This window comes from Tinamus guttatus, unplaced genomic scaffold, assembly GCF_059628265.1.
Source record: "Tinamus guttatus ecotype Peru unplaced genomic scaffold, ASM5962826v1 Tinamus_guttatus_pri_ptg000710l, whole genome shotgun sequence".
Lineage (NCBI taxonomy): Eukaryota > Metazoa > Chordata > Aves > Tinamiformes > Tinamidae > Tinamus > Tinamus guttatus.
Window position 1 is genome coordinate 6,194,231 of NW_028289244.1, and position 14,551 is coordinate 6,208,781.

Below are 14,551 nucleotides of genomic sequence, written 5' to 3' on the forward strand. Positions count from 1 at the left end.
AAAAAATAATAATAAAAAATAAAAATATTATCACTTAAAAAACTCTAGGGGTTGAATGTGTTTTGACATGAGGTACTAGGAAGTAGGTCTGGTTAAAGGCATCTGCGAAGCAATAGCGGGAGAGCAGTAAAGACCATGCTGGCAACTTGCTGTGTAAAACCCAGTCTGACCTTGGGTTGAGTGCTGGATGTGATCTGGATCCATATTCGGTGCCTGTTTTAACAGCACAGCATTATCTGAGCCGAGTTGTTTGGTCGTGTTGGATGCCTGGCGTGTTTACGATCCTCTTGTCCTCCTAGCAGAAGTGGTAACTTCCACACGTTGTATTTTGCAGTTTGTGTGTTTTTGTACTGTCTTGAAACGCGTGTGTTGTCTCCCAGCAGTTCTGCATGTGCCTGCATCCAGAACTAGAATTGCACTGAGTGGATTTGGTTCAGATTCAGCCCAGCGCTCCTGAGAAGAGCTGGCCACGTGCAGGAGGCCCCGGGCTCGCAGGGCCAGTCCGCTGGAGCGGGGCTGAGCGGGGCCTCCCTGTGCTGAATCCTGCGGCTCCTTCCTCCTCTTGCAGTTCCTGATGAAATAATCGTCCTTACCCCAGCCTTCATCTTCCTTGCGTCCCTCCTCCAAGAGGAGCGCTGCAGAGATGTTTTCCACCATAGTTAGCTGGTTAAATGTTGCAGCATTACAGCTACTTGGAAGCAGTTGCTGGGGCCCTTTTTAGTGTCAAATGGCTCCGCATTAGCAGTCTAAAGCCCCCAGCTCCTGTACAGGTGAGCCACATTAATGACATTTCTAAGCACATCATCCCGCCGCTTGGGCAGGGGGAGCAGATGTTGCTGCCTGCTGAAAGATGATTTGGGCCCTGGCTGAAGGAGATGCTCATCGGGCTGTCGGAACTGATCTTTATAGGCAGGCCGGTCCTTCGCAAGGAGATGTGTTTACAGAGCATGAAATTAACATTTTTGCACAGAGGGAAATAATTGCTTACAACGGAACCGTCGGTAGCGGATTTGCAGCTCGAGCGATTATTAGTGAGGTCGGATGGTGCTGTCCACCTCCCGGGCAAGGTCATTCCGACCTCCTAGCTATGCCCTTACGCCAGAGGGTTTCAAGACGTGGTGATGTTCGTGCCTCTGACTTGTCACTTACAGCAAGCTTTGCTGCTATATGTGTGGTATGAGTCCTTCAAAACGATGCTTGAGGGGCAAAGCATTTCTTTAGCTTGTGGGGAGAGGAAAGCCTTATTTCCATCATTAATGTTAAATTATTATCTAGTAGTACTCCGATGGTCATTTGTTTTAAAGAGATTTTGCAAGAAGTGCCTGTGGAATAGGCCTTGGTTATGAACTAAAGGGATTTCTGAGGGCTGTCTGTGGTCAGGGGATTCCTCTGGTGATGTTGGCCATGTTATGCAGCTCTGTTTACTGCTCTCGCTCTTCTGCCCGGGACTTTTTCTCTAGGATTGATGAAAACCTGTTTCTGAAAAATGGATATTGACAAAATAAATCAGGTTGTTGTTTTCACTCATAATAGAGATCAAATTTTGAGCTTCCATTTTTTATAATAAGGCTGTTTGATTGCTTCAAATCGTCCGTTTTAGGTCCCAGTTTCTTCAGCACGCTCACCCCCTCACAGTGACTCCCTGCTCAACAGATACATGTGGTGTCAGACCCAGTGTTTAAAAACACTGACCTGGCAGTCGATGGACTTTCTCCTAATGAAATTGTGTTCTGTTGCTGTCAACCATGGCAAATAACCTAGCAAAAGTCTGACTAATGTTAAATGCAGGTGTCCAGGAAAGCTTTGGGGTGCAGTGCCTCTTGCTACCTGCTTACCACAGCTGCAAATGCTGTTTAAGGCTTGTATGGAAGGATGCATCCTTCAGTGCGGTGCAGGAATCCAAACCAGTGTCCTCCTTGAGAGTTTTCCATGCCCAGGAATGTGCAGTCTTGTCTGCCTTGTGTCTTGAGCTACATTTCACCCCTTGAACCCAAGGGGTGGCTATGAAAAGGAGGAATAAGGTACTGCATGTAAATTGGCACGTAGGTTGTTCCAGGGATGTGGGTTTCTGTTTTCCTGGATTTTCTGCCTGCTGCAATATTTGGGGATGTTTTTTGTGGCTCTTTTGTCCTGCAGTGCTGTCAAGAATACAGGTTTTCACTGTGAATTCTGACTGTTCTTAAGGAGGCCAATACAGGACGAGCAAAGGATTCGGCAAGGCGGCCGAGCCCAGGCCTCGCCTGAATGCTCCCAGGACGACCATTCCTGTGTCCCGAGAAAACCCAAAACCCGGCATAAAGGGGATATTTCATTCCTTCTCCCAGGAAAAGGAGGCTTTAAAATAATTCAAAGTACTTCTATCCAAGGCTGAAGAGCTTTTCAGTTTCAAAATTTCTCCAAAAAAGTGAAATAGAGCTCAGTGTCTCTGTGTAAGCCATGCAGTAACACTGTCTTGCCAGTCACATACAGTGTTTCAACCATACATTTTCAGAGGACACAAGAGAAATCGTATGTACAATGAACTGTTCAAATGTGCTGGAACACAACCTGCAAACAGCACACCGTGCTTGGAGAAGCCCTGGCAGCATGGACTTCTGTTTATTAAGATTTGATAAAGCAAGCATATAAGGAAGTCTGAAGTGCTTAAATAAGTAATTCTCTGCTGTATTCAATGTACAACTGCGCATTTTATTTCTTCATTGATTTTTTTTCCTTTTTTTGGTCAATGCTTAAACAATATTCTTTCAGTATGGAGTGAGCCTCATAAAATACCAGATAAAACATGTTCAAGTCCAATTGGGTGGTTCTTTACTCTGGTGTGATCAGCTACAGAATGTTTATTGCAGGGAATGTCCTGCTATGCATTGATCTTTCTCAGTCCCATGGAGCTTCATTATAGTGAAATTGGACCGTGCACTGTAGAGAAGAGAGTTCATATTTTATCATCAGGCTAACTCCTGTGCTCTGTAATGACCCTGAAAGGCAGGAAATGTTCCAAATAGTTCACAGTTTATTTAAAATACATTGCTACTGTTCTGTCAGAACTAGTGTACTTCTAGGAGAATGGAAAATGTTGTGGTAGTGGATTTTAATGTGGATCCTGCTGGACGGTCATGAGACTGTCCTGCTGCCCAGCCCTCGTGTCCTGGAGGCTTCCAGACCTCGAGGATGTCCCTGTGCTCTCCAGGGACAGAGCTCTGAGACCCTTGCAGTGAAATCAGAGTAGTCCAGCTACCTTCGATGGGAAACAGCTTTTTTTTCCTTGTAATTAAAAACCTGCTTCAAAAATTCCAGCTGTGTTGCACTCTAGGACTTTCCTATCTTTCCATTTTCCTCTTTGCATCAGTCTTGAAGAACAGCAGGACTGTCTGTAATGTCCTTCCTTTCTGCCTGGTCATCTCTGCTCTAATCAGCACTGATGAGTTTGCATTTTTTTTTTCAATGTTTAATACTTCTGTAAATAGCTCTGGGTGTAACTTGCTCCCTTCAAGCAGTAAGACACTGATTCATGCAGTTTACACTCTACCATCGGTGAGGAATGATGATAAAACAGCTCTTGAGCAGTTGTATAGAAGTTGTTCTTGTCTTGCATCTGTACAGTTAATTCATGGGTTCTTTACTCACCCTTTGAATTGCACTCCAAATTTCTTGACAGTTTCTGCTGTTTTGGCTGGACTGCTGTTGAATTTTAATGTTGTTCTTCCCTCAGCTGGCAACATCAGCAGATTTAACAGGCATGCTTTCCATTCCAATATGGAAATCAATAGTTGATTTTATAAGGTCTGGAAAGATCGGCAATGTTCAATTTGATAACATGGCTTGAATGTTTGCATCAAAACTTGTCATTCTTCATTAAATTTGAGGGAATTCTGTTGGCATTAGCAGGACTGATGTATATTTGTGACTGGTGAAGGGGTTTATCTGTTGCTGTCCTGTCTGTGTGGTTTGTTACTTGTCCCAGAGGCAGTTCCTTGTTTCCTGACCGTGTTCCTGCATGGTCAGCAGCTGTCTGGATCCCTTAGGTGACATCTTAAAGCACACACATTGGTTTTGTACCTGGCAGGGTTCTCCACAACCTCTTTCCCACATTTCATCAGATACATTTGCCCTTTTGAAATTATTGGAAGTCTCGGGCATCTTTCACAGGTGCTTGGAGAAGGCAGCTCTGAGACTGCCAACTGCCTTCTTACCAGGCTAACCAATTTCTATTGCTATTAGTAATAGCAATTGCTATTTCTAGCATTTTTAGCTATTTGGACTAGATGATCTCTAGAGGTCCCTTCCAACCTTAATGATTCTGTGGTTGTATGGTTCTACGGTTCTAGGTTTTTTCCTTTTTTTTCTGTAGATCTCTGTAGACCGTGATTGATTGCTGGGTTTTCTAGATGTTTCAACACCGAGACAGGGTACTCACTGTTATTTATTTTGTGTGTGTGTGCTCACAGTTCTGCGTCATGTTCCAGGGTGGACAATGCGATTGAGCCGACGCTGACGCCGGCGCGCAGGGTCGTTCCCAGCGGTGCACCCCGTTCTGTGGTTCTGCAGGGCAGCACGGCTGTTTGCTGCTGCGGGCACTGGTTTGATTTACTGCCTCCCATGAAAAAAGAATTGGGAGATGAGCACAAAAGACAAGTACATCAAATGAATCGACAGCATAAATAGGGGGAAATTGCAGGTGGCATGGCTCAAATGTTTTAAAGTACTGAGATAATAGCAGGAAGTCTGATTCTGAGGAGAGTGTGATTTAATCTTGGCATAGACCAGTGCATTTTCTATTGCTTGATGCTGTATGTTAGTTGTTGAGCAGCAGTTAAATAACTTTTTGGGAAGAAGTGGTGTATTAAATGTTGCTTTTTAGTGCTGATGCTTTCAGTTTAATATAACACTGTCAAGGAGCATCAAGACTGCCAGGAAGCCTGTAGAGAATTTATTTCAAAATTCCTAAAATATCTGGAAGGAGAATACTGATACTCCATCACTGAAAACCAAGCGCACGGGTTTGCTGTTGTATGGCCAGAAAGCAAAAAGAGTTGGGCTCCTTAAGGCAGCCACCTGAAGTAATACATGCATTTAATTGATAAACAGTTCATTTGCAGATAGTGGGTTTTGGTCTGTCCTCACTTAACTTAAACATCAGTACCCATCTCCCTCCCATTTTCAGTACTCATACCAGCTTTTCCCAAGGATTTATTGTCCATCCAGGTTTCCAGTATTGTTGTGTTGCACTAAAACTTATTTTTCTTGTCCTTTGAGGTTAAAAATAATGGCTGTTAGACTTTTTGTGGATTCTGAAGCAAATGTTTCATGGAACTTGCAATTCCAGGAGTACTTATGTGCTTCGAATAGCTACAAATACTGTTTGTTTGTTTGTTTTTTAATTAAGCAGTCAATTTGCAGCTGCATGTTTAGAGTTCACCTTTTTGCAGCACAGGTGCAGTTATAAGCTTGTGTTTGTCTGTAAATGTGATACAGAAGCGCAGTGAATGGTATGTTTGGGGCATACAGGATACCTGTTGTGGTATCTCCAGTGAGACGGCCGAGGTGGGATTCTCTGCTAACATTCAAAATGTTTGCACGGAGTTAGCTGAATCAGTTAAATCTGTTAACTGGAGTGTTCACTTAAGCGATCCTTCATCGGCTCAGCATTCCTATAATCTGATCAGGAATTTATAGCCCAGGTACAGGGAATTCATGGAAACGACAGAATTACAGCTCCTATAAATCCTGCATTTCCATTAAGTTTTAATACAGATTATGCAGCATATGCAGAAAGGTTTGACTAATCTATAAATCTAACTGATAAATCAGATTGAAAAATAGTACTTCAGAGCGTGTCCCCATAGCGGAGCGCGTTCCGTTCTGTTAAACGGAGCACAGGGATGTGCAGTGACCTGGGGCACCCTGCTTGCTGCTGGTCAGATGTGCCTTCTTCCAAGGGATTTCCAAACCAAGTTCTGCACCGGTCTAAGCCATGAGATACACTCTGCAGAATATAACTTGGTTCTGATTTCCATCTGCAAGTTTTGCACCTTCAGATATTACCCAAACTGGAAGAACAAGTAGCAATGGCTCTGGCTTGGCCTGTTGTTTCCAAAGCTTGACCTGCTGTTGGGTTGTGCACTCAGCTCCTCGCCCATGGTTGTGGCAGCACAGGAGGTGACAGGACAGCCCTGTTTCCAAAGCACAACCTGGAGCAGGTACGTGGTGCGTGGGGTGGTGCAGAGCACCACGCTGGGGGAACAGGCACGTGGGATAGAGCCTCCAAGGGCAGCATCCAAACTAAAACTGCAGCACGGGATTAGGGAATGCGTGCATGGGATTGGGATGAGAATGAGAAATTGGTATTAGGGTTAGAGGGATTAGAGTGATGGATTGAGGATTAGTGAGGGATTGGGATTAGGGGGGTTAAGGGAGTTGTGGGAGGCCAGCAGGGATTAGAGGGAGCTGCGGTAGCTGTTGTCATAGGCAGCTTTGGAGACCCTGAGAAATCCTGGATTCTAGCTCAAAACCGTGTCTTGCCACAGCCAATCCAGATGGCACCATCAAGATAACGATTCCCTATCATGAGGTTTGTTTGCATGGGGCTGCTCTCCCACCAAGACAGCCTCGCTGTAAAGTAAGGTCTCATCTATCTTCCTCCAAAAGCTGTAGTCGTAATGAAATTAGATGCAAAAAAAAATGCTATGTGCAAGTTCATCTCTTGGGCCAGCTCAGTCTTGGAGAGTTTCCGGAAAGCCTGTAAGGGGAAGGGAAGGAAGGAGGGAAGGGAAGGCTGTGATCCCGTCTGGAAGGGCAGCTCGGAGGTGGCCTCCAGCCGAGGCCCCGTACCCACGTGCTCACCACGAAGGACCTCGCGGTGCTGCGGGGACTGACGGGAGGACGCGCCTGGAATTCCATCATGTGGTCAGAGAAATGTGCTTGTTGCTCCACGGGGAAACCGGGAAGGTTTGTGAAGCGCCTAAAGGTCTGCAGGAGTTAATACCACAATTCTGGGCAGATTTCTAAGAAATGGACTATGGGAACTAGAGCGTTTCTGTAGATTAAGGGCTTTAAACATCTTAGCAAACAGCAAAGATGAGAGAAAACTTTCTGGGTAAATTAAAGCAATGAAATCTGTTCTGAAGGCTAAAAATAGGCTGGCTGGATTTTTAACAAGTGAAAGATGGTCCGAGACTGAAACTCTAGTGTGCATTTAAGTTGTGCTATTGCAAGATGTGCTAAAACCGCAGTGTGTGCACTGCCTTTGAAAAGGCACCGTGCATTTGGAGCCCAGAATAAATTAGCTGGTACATTCAGAACAGCGAACGCTGCAAGACCATAATGGTATTTGTAAAGGCAAGTGAAGAACAAACTGTAAGGTATTTGGTAGAGGGAGATGACTAAGCTAGATGTCAAATCACTGTCCTGTGCTGATGTGTTTAGACATTACTCAGCTAATGAACCAGGACCTCTTCTTAGAGGGAAGTTTGTCCGTGCTAAGGGTTTTTTATTTTGGAAATTGAATAAAATCAGTTAACTGAAGAAATTTAAGCGAGGGGGAATATTTTACTTGAAGAAAGCCTTGTGCATCAAACATGGAAGGCTGCAGGTGGCTGGTGCCGGACGGCGGCCGCGCTGTCCCGACCGGGGCTCCGCGCTGCCTCCCGCACGGAGCCGTCGGGGTAGGGACGGGCTCGGGACTGTCCCAGGCAGCGTTGGTGGTTGTCCTCCTGGTTATCCCCATACCCCTGCACACGAGTTTGACAAAGAACAGCACTAATCTGAACACAGACTGCAATTTTAGCAGTGTTTGTGGTGGGAGAAAGAGCGCGATGGCCGAGTGGAGTGATCTTGACGTTATTCAGGAAACCTGTAGGTCTGATTTGGACCCGTCGTTTGAATTGGAGTCACAAAACAGCTGTCAAGATATACTTGGGGTGTTTTTGTCTTCAAAAACACTGAATCATCCCACGTGACGCACTGCCATTTAGTCCTGCATTGCCTTTAACAGCTTCTGAAATGTTGAAGGTATGGATTATACTAATGTGGCTTTTAAATTTTTGATAGACTGAAATAGCTTCAAAAATTAACCTTGGAAAACACTTGGATAGATTGCAGGACAGGCTTTTAGCAGCACTCTTTTTCAGATAGTATACTACCTGTATTTCAATAAATGAAGACCTTTGACTGGCGATGCTCCGCTTCCCGACCCAGGAACAATGTTTCCAGCTGGCGTTGGAAGCTTTTTTTCCTCCTCAGATAATCTGAAAGTCCCAGGTATCTTCCATGCCAGTACCTAGGATGGAGGCTGGTTGCTCTGCCTGGATGTTCACCCATTTGTTGGTTAGCTCATTCTAAAAGGTATTTGGCAAGCAAAGAAAATTTTGTTTCTTCCTGGTGCAATAAGATTTTGTGCATTTCTTTATGAAAGATTTACCTATGGGTAGTGTGTATAGTCCTGCAATCATTAAAAATAAGCTGCTTTTGCTATTTGCCATCTTCAGTGTCCTGTTGTAGGACACAAACGTACGAAGTATTCGTTGAAGTGCTGGGATAAATAGAGACCTAGCGTGAAACAGCCTCTTCCAGCGCTGTCGCTGAGTATCGTATCCTCATCTGAATGTAGCAAAAAATCAGCACGATAAATGTTTGAACAGAGTTTGAAGGCTCTCCAGCATCGTGATTTGCGTGTGCTTTCCTCCTCTTGCTCACAAACAGTTGGCTTATGTCTCCATCCCCTCTTCTTTCATTCTGGCTGGAGCCTGGCACACTAAATAGTGATTAAACAAAAGATTAAAATTCCATTTTTGTGGGTTTGGTGTTTGAATGCTAATCGATTCCTTTGGCAGAATGCTAAGTAAGAGCATGGTAGACAACAGAAGGGGCTTATTTACAGCAATCTGTCTAAATCCATTTTCAATGTGTTGCTTAATATGCCTTTCTACTCTAATCTATTTTCAGTTTTAAAGAAATGAAGGATGGGAACAGGCAGGAGATTAGTTTAAAATATTGCTGGAGAAGTAATCACTGCTTAGTTGTAAACAACTTCCAGGATTTAAGGAAAAGAAAATGTGCCTGAGCTGAAACAAAAGCTATGGCTGCTGTAGAGCTGATGGGTAAAATCCAATGGTGTGTGCACTTCCCAAGCCGGACTAGATGATTGTGACAAAGTCTTTCCAGTTTTGTATTGCTGTTTACAACTGAACATTTAAAAAGTGAACAGATTTTTGCAAAATGAGAAGCTGAGGTAGGGCAAAACAGAAAATCCCGAAGGCTTGCAAAGCTGGCGCCTGGCATTTCTATTCGCTGACCTGTTTTTGTAGGGACAAAAACCCAAATGTTTCATGCTGACTTAGCCTACACATGTGGAGTTAGCTGCAGAATTCAGAGTGATCTTTGTATTTACAGTTAAAATGTAGGTGGAGGTGGAATGTGGTGGCGGCTTTGGACAAAAATAATATGCCTCTTGCTGTATAATCAGAATTCATGAGAAATGAGGTTAAAGTGAAAATTCATGTGAAATACGGCATTACAGGTAACATGTGGCTCCTCTCAATGGAGAGCTTGTTTAATAGTTAAAGCAAAAATGTGTGCTGGAGAACTTGCTGTGTTTTGCAGAATGCTTAGAGACCAGTCTAGCGCCTCTATTGAAGAGGTATCATCAAGTTACTTAATTTGCATAATTAAATCAAATCCCAGGCAGCATCCCTGGGGGTAACCATTAAGAAACCACAGTAGCATTCTGGTGGCTGTGTGTGGATTCCTGGAGCTCACATGGCTTTTGCCAAAAGAGGAGTTTCCCAATAACAGCAGTATCGGCATCCTGCCCGTGCCACTTTGGGAATGGGGCTGGAGGGGCACATCTGGACCCAGCGGGTGCCGTGTGGTGCAATCCCAACCTGCTCCCATCCCCTGGCAGCTCTTGGAGCGGGAGAGCCCGGGAGGCTCCTTTTCATCTACGCCCCTTGGCTGCCCTCGCTTTAGCTGCCCAAGTCCCAAGGCAATTTAAACACTTTTACCATTTCCTTATTACTCCGCTCGGGTGTCTGTTTGCTGGTGTGCTGTGTTTGGGGTGGGAGGAGGGATGCATTTGATTCCGATTTTCCTGCCTGCTTCCCAGTGATCCGGAGCTCGGAGTCCCCCGGGGCGCAGAGCCACCCCGTGCATTTCTCATCAGTCCCCAGGCCGTCTGTTACGGTCTCATCTGAAGGTTTCTAGAGTAGCTGTTAGTCACTTTACAGCCGGTGTTGAATCGCAGCAGTGAAATGGGTCAGTTTGTGAGTGGTGCCGACTCGCTGCAGAGCTCCCAGCAGCAGAGCCTGAAAATACCGAGGTGTGAGAGCGGCCGCGTGTGCCGTGGCCACCGCGATCTTGGTGAATTGCCAAACAGCAGCAACATCTCCCAAAGAGGAGCGTACCCTGCAGATGAGGCAGTGGGGTGATAGGACACGGCCTGGGGAACTGCGACCAGGCAAACGCCGACCGCTGCAGAAGGCAGGCGGCTTCGTTGAGCTCAAACCCTGGTCAGCTTCATGCTAAGAATAACCACGAAGAGCTGCACCTGCTGCTTCTGCGTGTCAGGAACAGCCAAGGGTTTTGCAGCACCTCCTATGAAACCCATTTCCTTCAGCAAATGCAGAGCTGGGCTGAAGACACGAGGCTGCTCGTGACTCCATTCACTTTGTGTCTTAATGGGGCCAAGTGAAATTCTAGACGTGAACTTCTGTGTTGGGACAGAAAAAAGCATTTTAGGAAGAGTTAATGGGCGGAAGGGACAGTAATTACTAAAGTAAAAATGATCTGCTGTTTTTGGTACAGGTAGCTTAGGGTGGAAAATAAAAGCATGAGCAAAAGAACAGAAAGATGATTAATACTCATTAAAGAACCTCATTTCACAGCACAGGGTCACTCATTGGGTGCAAACCAAACCTCTCTCCCTTCATGCTGCTGCATCGTGGGTGTGATCAGGGAGTGTCCTGTTGGCTCTGGGTGACTCAATACAAGTTCCTTCATGTTTGTTTGTCACGAATCCCAGCTCTGCAGACCCTTGTCCCTTCTGAACGTCCCTCCGGAGTGACCTTCCCACACGGAAAATAAAGTTGAGTTGCAGGAAGGAGACTGCTCTGTGTATCGGCATGAGTTAATTGCAATGTGTGACTGTGCGTGCCCTTTCACTCCAGCCTCCCTTCTGCCAGGTGTCTCGCTGTCTGTGAAATGTCCTGCCGGATAAGTGAAGAGGCTGTGTGTAAATCACTTCGTCCTTCTTGACTTGGGAGGACCTCGAGCTGTTTTAAATCTTCTAACAACTGAGACAGCCCAGTGAGTTTTAATGAGGTTGGCCCTGCTGCCCGTGGATGCTGGTTCGTGACCCCTGCCGCGGTGATACGGCCGGCTCTTTGCTGGAGGGAGCACCCACGTCCTGCACGAAGGGGCTCTGGGTTAGCTAGTTAATTCCCAGGCTCTTGAGCAAGAGGGGGAAGGTCCATCTAAGATGCCAAAGATGCATCTAATAACCCTGCAAGGTTACTCTGCCAAGCCCTGCTTTTAGCTGCTGGTTGTTTGATTTGACTGATTCATTAGAATAATACTAAAAACCTCTCATCTTCTGAGAAAATATATATATATTTTCTTCCTGTGAAGTCCTGGCTTGTAGAGTTCACTCTTCATGTCAAGAGTCAGGCTACTGCAAGTGACTTACGCTCACCAGTACATTACTGTGTAATTGAAGTCATTCTTGGAGAAGACCAAGCACCTCCTCTTGCCCCTAATCTATGCTGTTTTTTTTTTTTTTTTTTTTTAAGGCAAAATTCCATTTTCTCTGGACTCAGGGAATAACAGTGTTTTAGAGATGTATCATGCTTTTCTTTCGTGGTCTCTCTGACCCCCGTCTTTCATTTGCTATCTTGCTCCTAAAGCAAACGTTGCATCTTGCTTTAGAATGTTAGGAACAACATAATGAAAAGAAGAGCTCTAATTGGGTTCAATGCAGGCTCAAGCCTGAACATGTAAAATTTGATTTTAGGTCGAGCAGCAAGACTGTTAATAAATGGTATTTAAATCTTATTTTGATTTTTATTCAGGTAGGGTAGTACCTTCATAAATAATGATCCTGCAATGGGGCCTCATTAAATCTTTATTGTTAATTAAATAGGAAGCAAGGTGCATTAGATGTTTTCAAAATGAAAAGGGCCCTTTAAATAGATTCTATGATTAGGAATATTGGTCTTGAGTACACGATGGTGCACTGAAAAAATGTAATTTAATGGCTGTTACTCTAAGTACTGTTCTGAGGCATAAAAAAACCCCTCACTTTATTCCTCGCCCCTTTCAGGGTGAAAACTACTTGCTTCTGATAATTTTAAGGAATATGTTTACTCTTCTCTTGTAGGTTTAATTGTGGGAGGGAATTAAGGGAAGGTTTCACATGTGTGGGATTTTCTTGGTGTTTTTTTGTTTGTTTGGGTTTTTTGTTTGTTTTTTTGTTTCTTTGTTTGTTTTAACATATCCCATCTTTTGTTTAAAAGGCATCATATGTGAGGCAAAAGAAAGACCTTTACTTTGTTGATGGCGAAAGAAAAAAGGACTGGCATAACAAAGAAGCTATAAGGAGGGATGCCCAACGTGTCGGTATGTAAGATTACTCCAGATATGTCTTAGATCATAAATCAGTTGGGTTTTATTTGGTAGGCTGCGAGCAAAACTGCTGCTGGGTCAAGATGATATTCCTGCAATGATGCTGCAGTTCCTGAAGTTATTTAGTATCGAAGCCTCCTCCTCTAAAATAACTGTTTCGAATAAAAGGCTCTTGGTAACGTTATGGTACTTTTAGGATAGGTGCCTTATGGATTCTAAAAGCTTACAAAAACGCGGATGACTGTGCCTGTGTTTACAATGAGAGCTCAGGGAGGAAGAGGTGTTAGAAAAATGTTCTAGGTGATAATATTTGCCTGGCTTTAATTGTGAAGTCCAGGGTTTTGTGCTGCATTATACAAAACAGCAGCCCTGCTGAATATGACAGTTACACTGATGTCTGCAACGGCTCTACCTCCTGTCCTCAAGAGCGCAGGTTGTTAAATATACATGGCCATCTGCCCTGAGGACAGCAGCAGCGATGAGGAATTTACACCATGGATGTTCTGCTGCAAACCAAAAAAAAAAAAAAAAGAACAAAAAATCCCTGCATCCTGCCTGGTCTCACCATCACCCCTTGCCTGGCACGGGGAGGTTCAGCCGCTGTGGTTTGCACAGCCGGGTGGTTTGTAGCCAGCTGAGGACTGAGTCACTGTGTACCTGTGAGCACAAAACCCACGGGGATTTCAAAGGACTGTAAGGGGACTGCTGTCCTTCTAATATATGGGTTAGTTCCTGGCCAGTTAAGCAACAATTAGTAGTAGTGATGCGTGTTGTTTACTTCTTCTCCCTCCATAGGAAATGGAGAACAGGGAAAACCTTACCCAATGACTGATGCAGAGCGAGTGGACCAGGCGTACAGGGAAAATGGCTTTAATATCTTTGTGAGCGATAAGATTTCACTGAATCGCTCCCTTCCGGACATCAGACATCCAAAGTGAGTACTTGCTTTATGCTTCTGTGAGTAAAAGTTTACACTCCCTAAATTGCCACATTTGCAGGAGTGTGGGTGTTTTGTTTTTGTTTTTTTAATCCTTGCACCTTTGTCCATTAAATACAGGCCCCTGGGGTCCTGTTAGCTCTACTGCTGCCTTAATAAAGGATAGCAATCTGTTGCCACAGTGCACTAATCAAACAGAATATCTTGACATCCTTTCCCAATGTGTATTCATAAACTGAGTGGTGAATATAGCTCATAAATGTTTTTAGGTGTGCAGCTGAAATGCTTAAATACAGAGATCAGTCAGGTAACTGTGGAAATTTGGTGAGCTTATAACCAGCATCCTAGGAAATACAGCTGTGTGTCTGCTAACCAATCCTGCCCGGCCTCCACGTGCCCGGGCTCACAGAATTTAGGCTTTAGTCAATGCCAGTTTTCCCTCACCCGAGGATTTAATATACTGCCTCATGTTCCCTAATGCTTCACAAAGCTGCTGACTCCTCATTGCTAATTCTGCTACTTAAACTTTTTAAAAATGTGAAACTACAGGCTCCAGTCCCCAGTTAAAATTAATAAGTGAAGTGTCTGGGTCCCTGGCAGTTTAAACTGAGATTGATGGCACCACTGCAGCTGCTTCTGCTTGTGGCTTGACACAGTCACCCAGAGCAGCAAGCAGTGGCTGTGGAGGCCTCGGGGAGAAGATCAACAGCCTGTGTATCATGGGTGCTAGGAAAGGAGCAGGACAGGTATAATGGAGATCCGGAGCAAAGGAATTAATGATTGAAAAGGTCTGCTGGGTATTGCCTGCCCGTTTACAAAAGTAATACAAGTACTTGAGATGCTATGTTCCATATTATTGGGTGCTTGATGAGAGCGATTTATAATCTAGCTTGGCTGGGATGGAGTCTGTAAAGAGCACTGTGGAGAAGTGAGCCATGTGTTACGAGCACTGTTACTGACCTAGAAGAGCAGGCAGACACTGTAGTCTGGGAATATGCTTAC

General features: G+C 44.7%; 1 protein-coding gene across 1 annotated transcript in view; it reads left to right on the top strand.

Moving 5' to 3' along the window:
- The window catches only part of GALNT10 (polypeptide N-acetylgalactosaminyltransferase 10), a 70,859-nt gene that overhangs the window by 23,364 nt on the left and 32,944 nt on the right, over nt 1–14,551 (top strand). The window contains exons 2-3 of the mRNA XM_088536765.1: nt 12,504–12,606; nt 13,408–13,546. Coding sequence (XP_088392891.1) covers nt 12,504–12,606; nt 13,408–13,546 — 242 coding nt within the window. The remainder of the gene's footprint in view (nt 1–12,503; nt 12,607–13,407; nt 13,547–14,551) is intronic.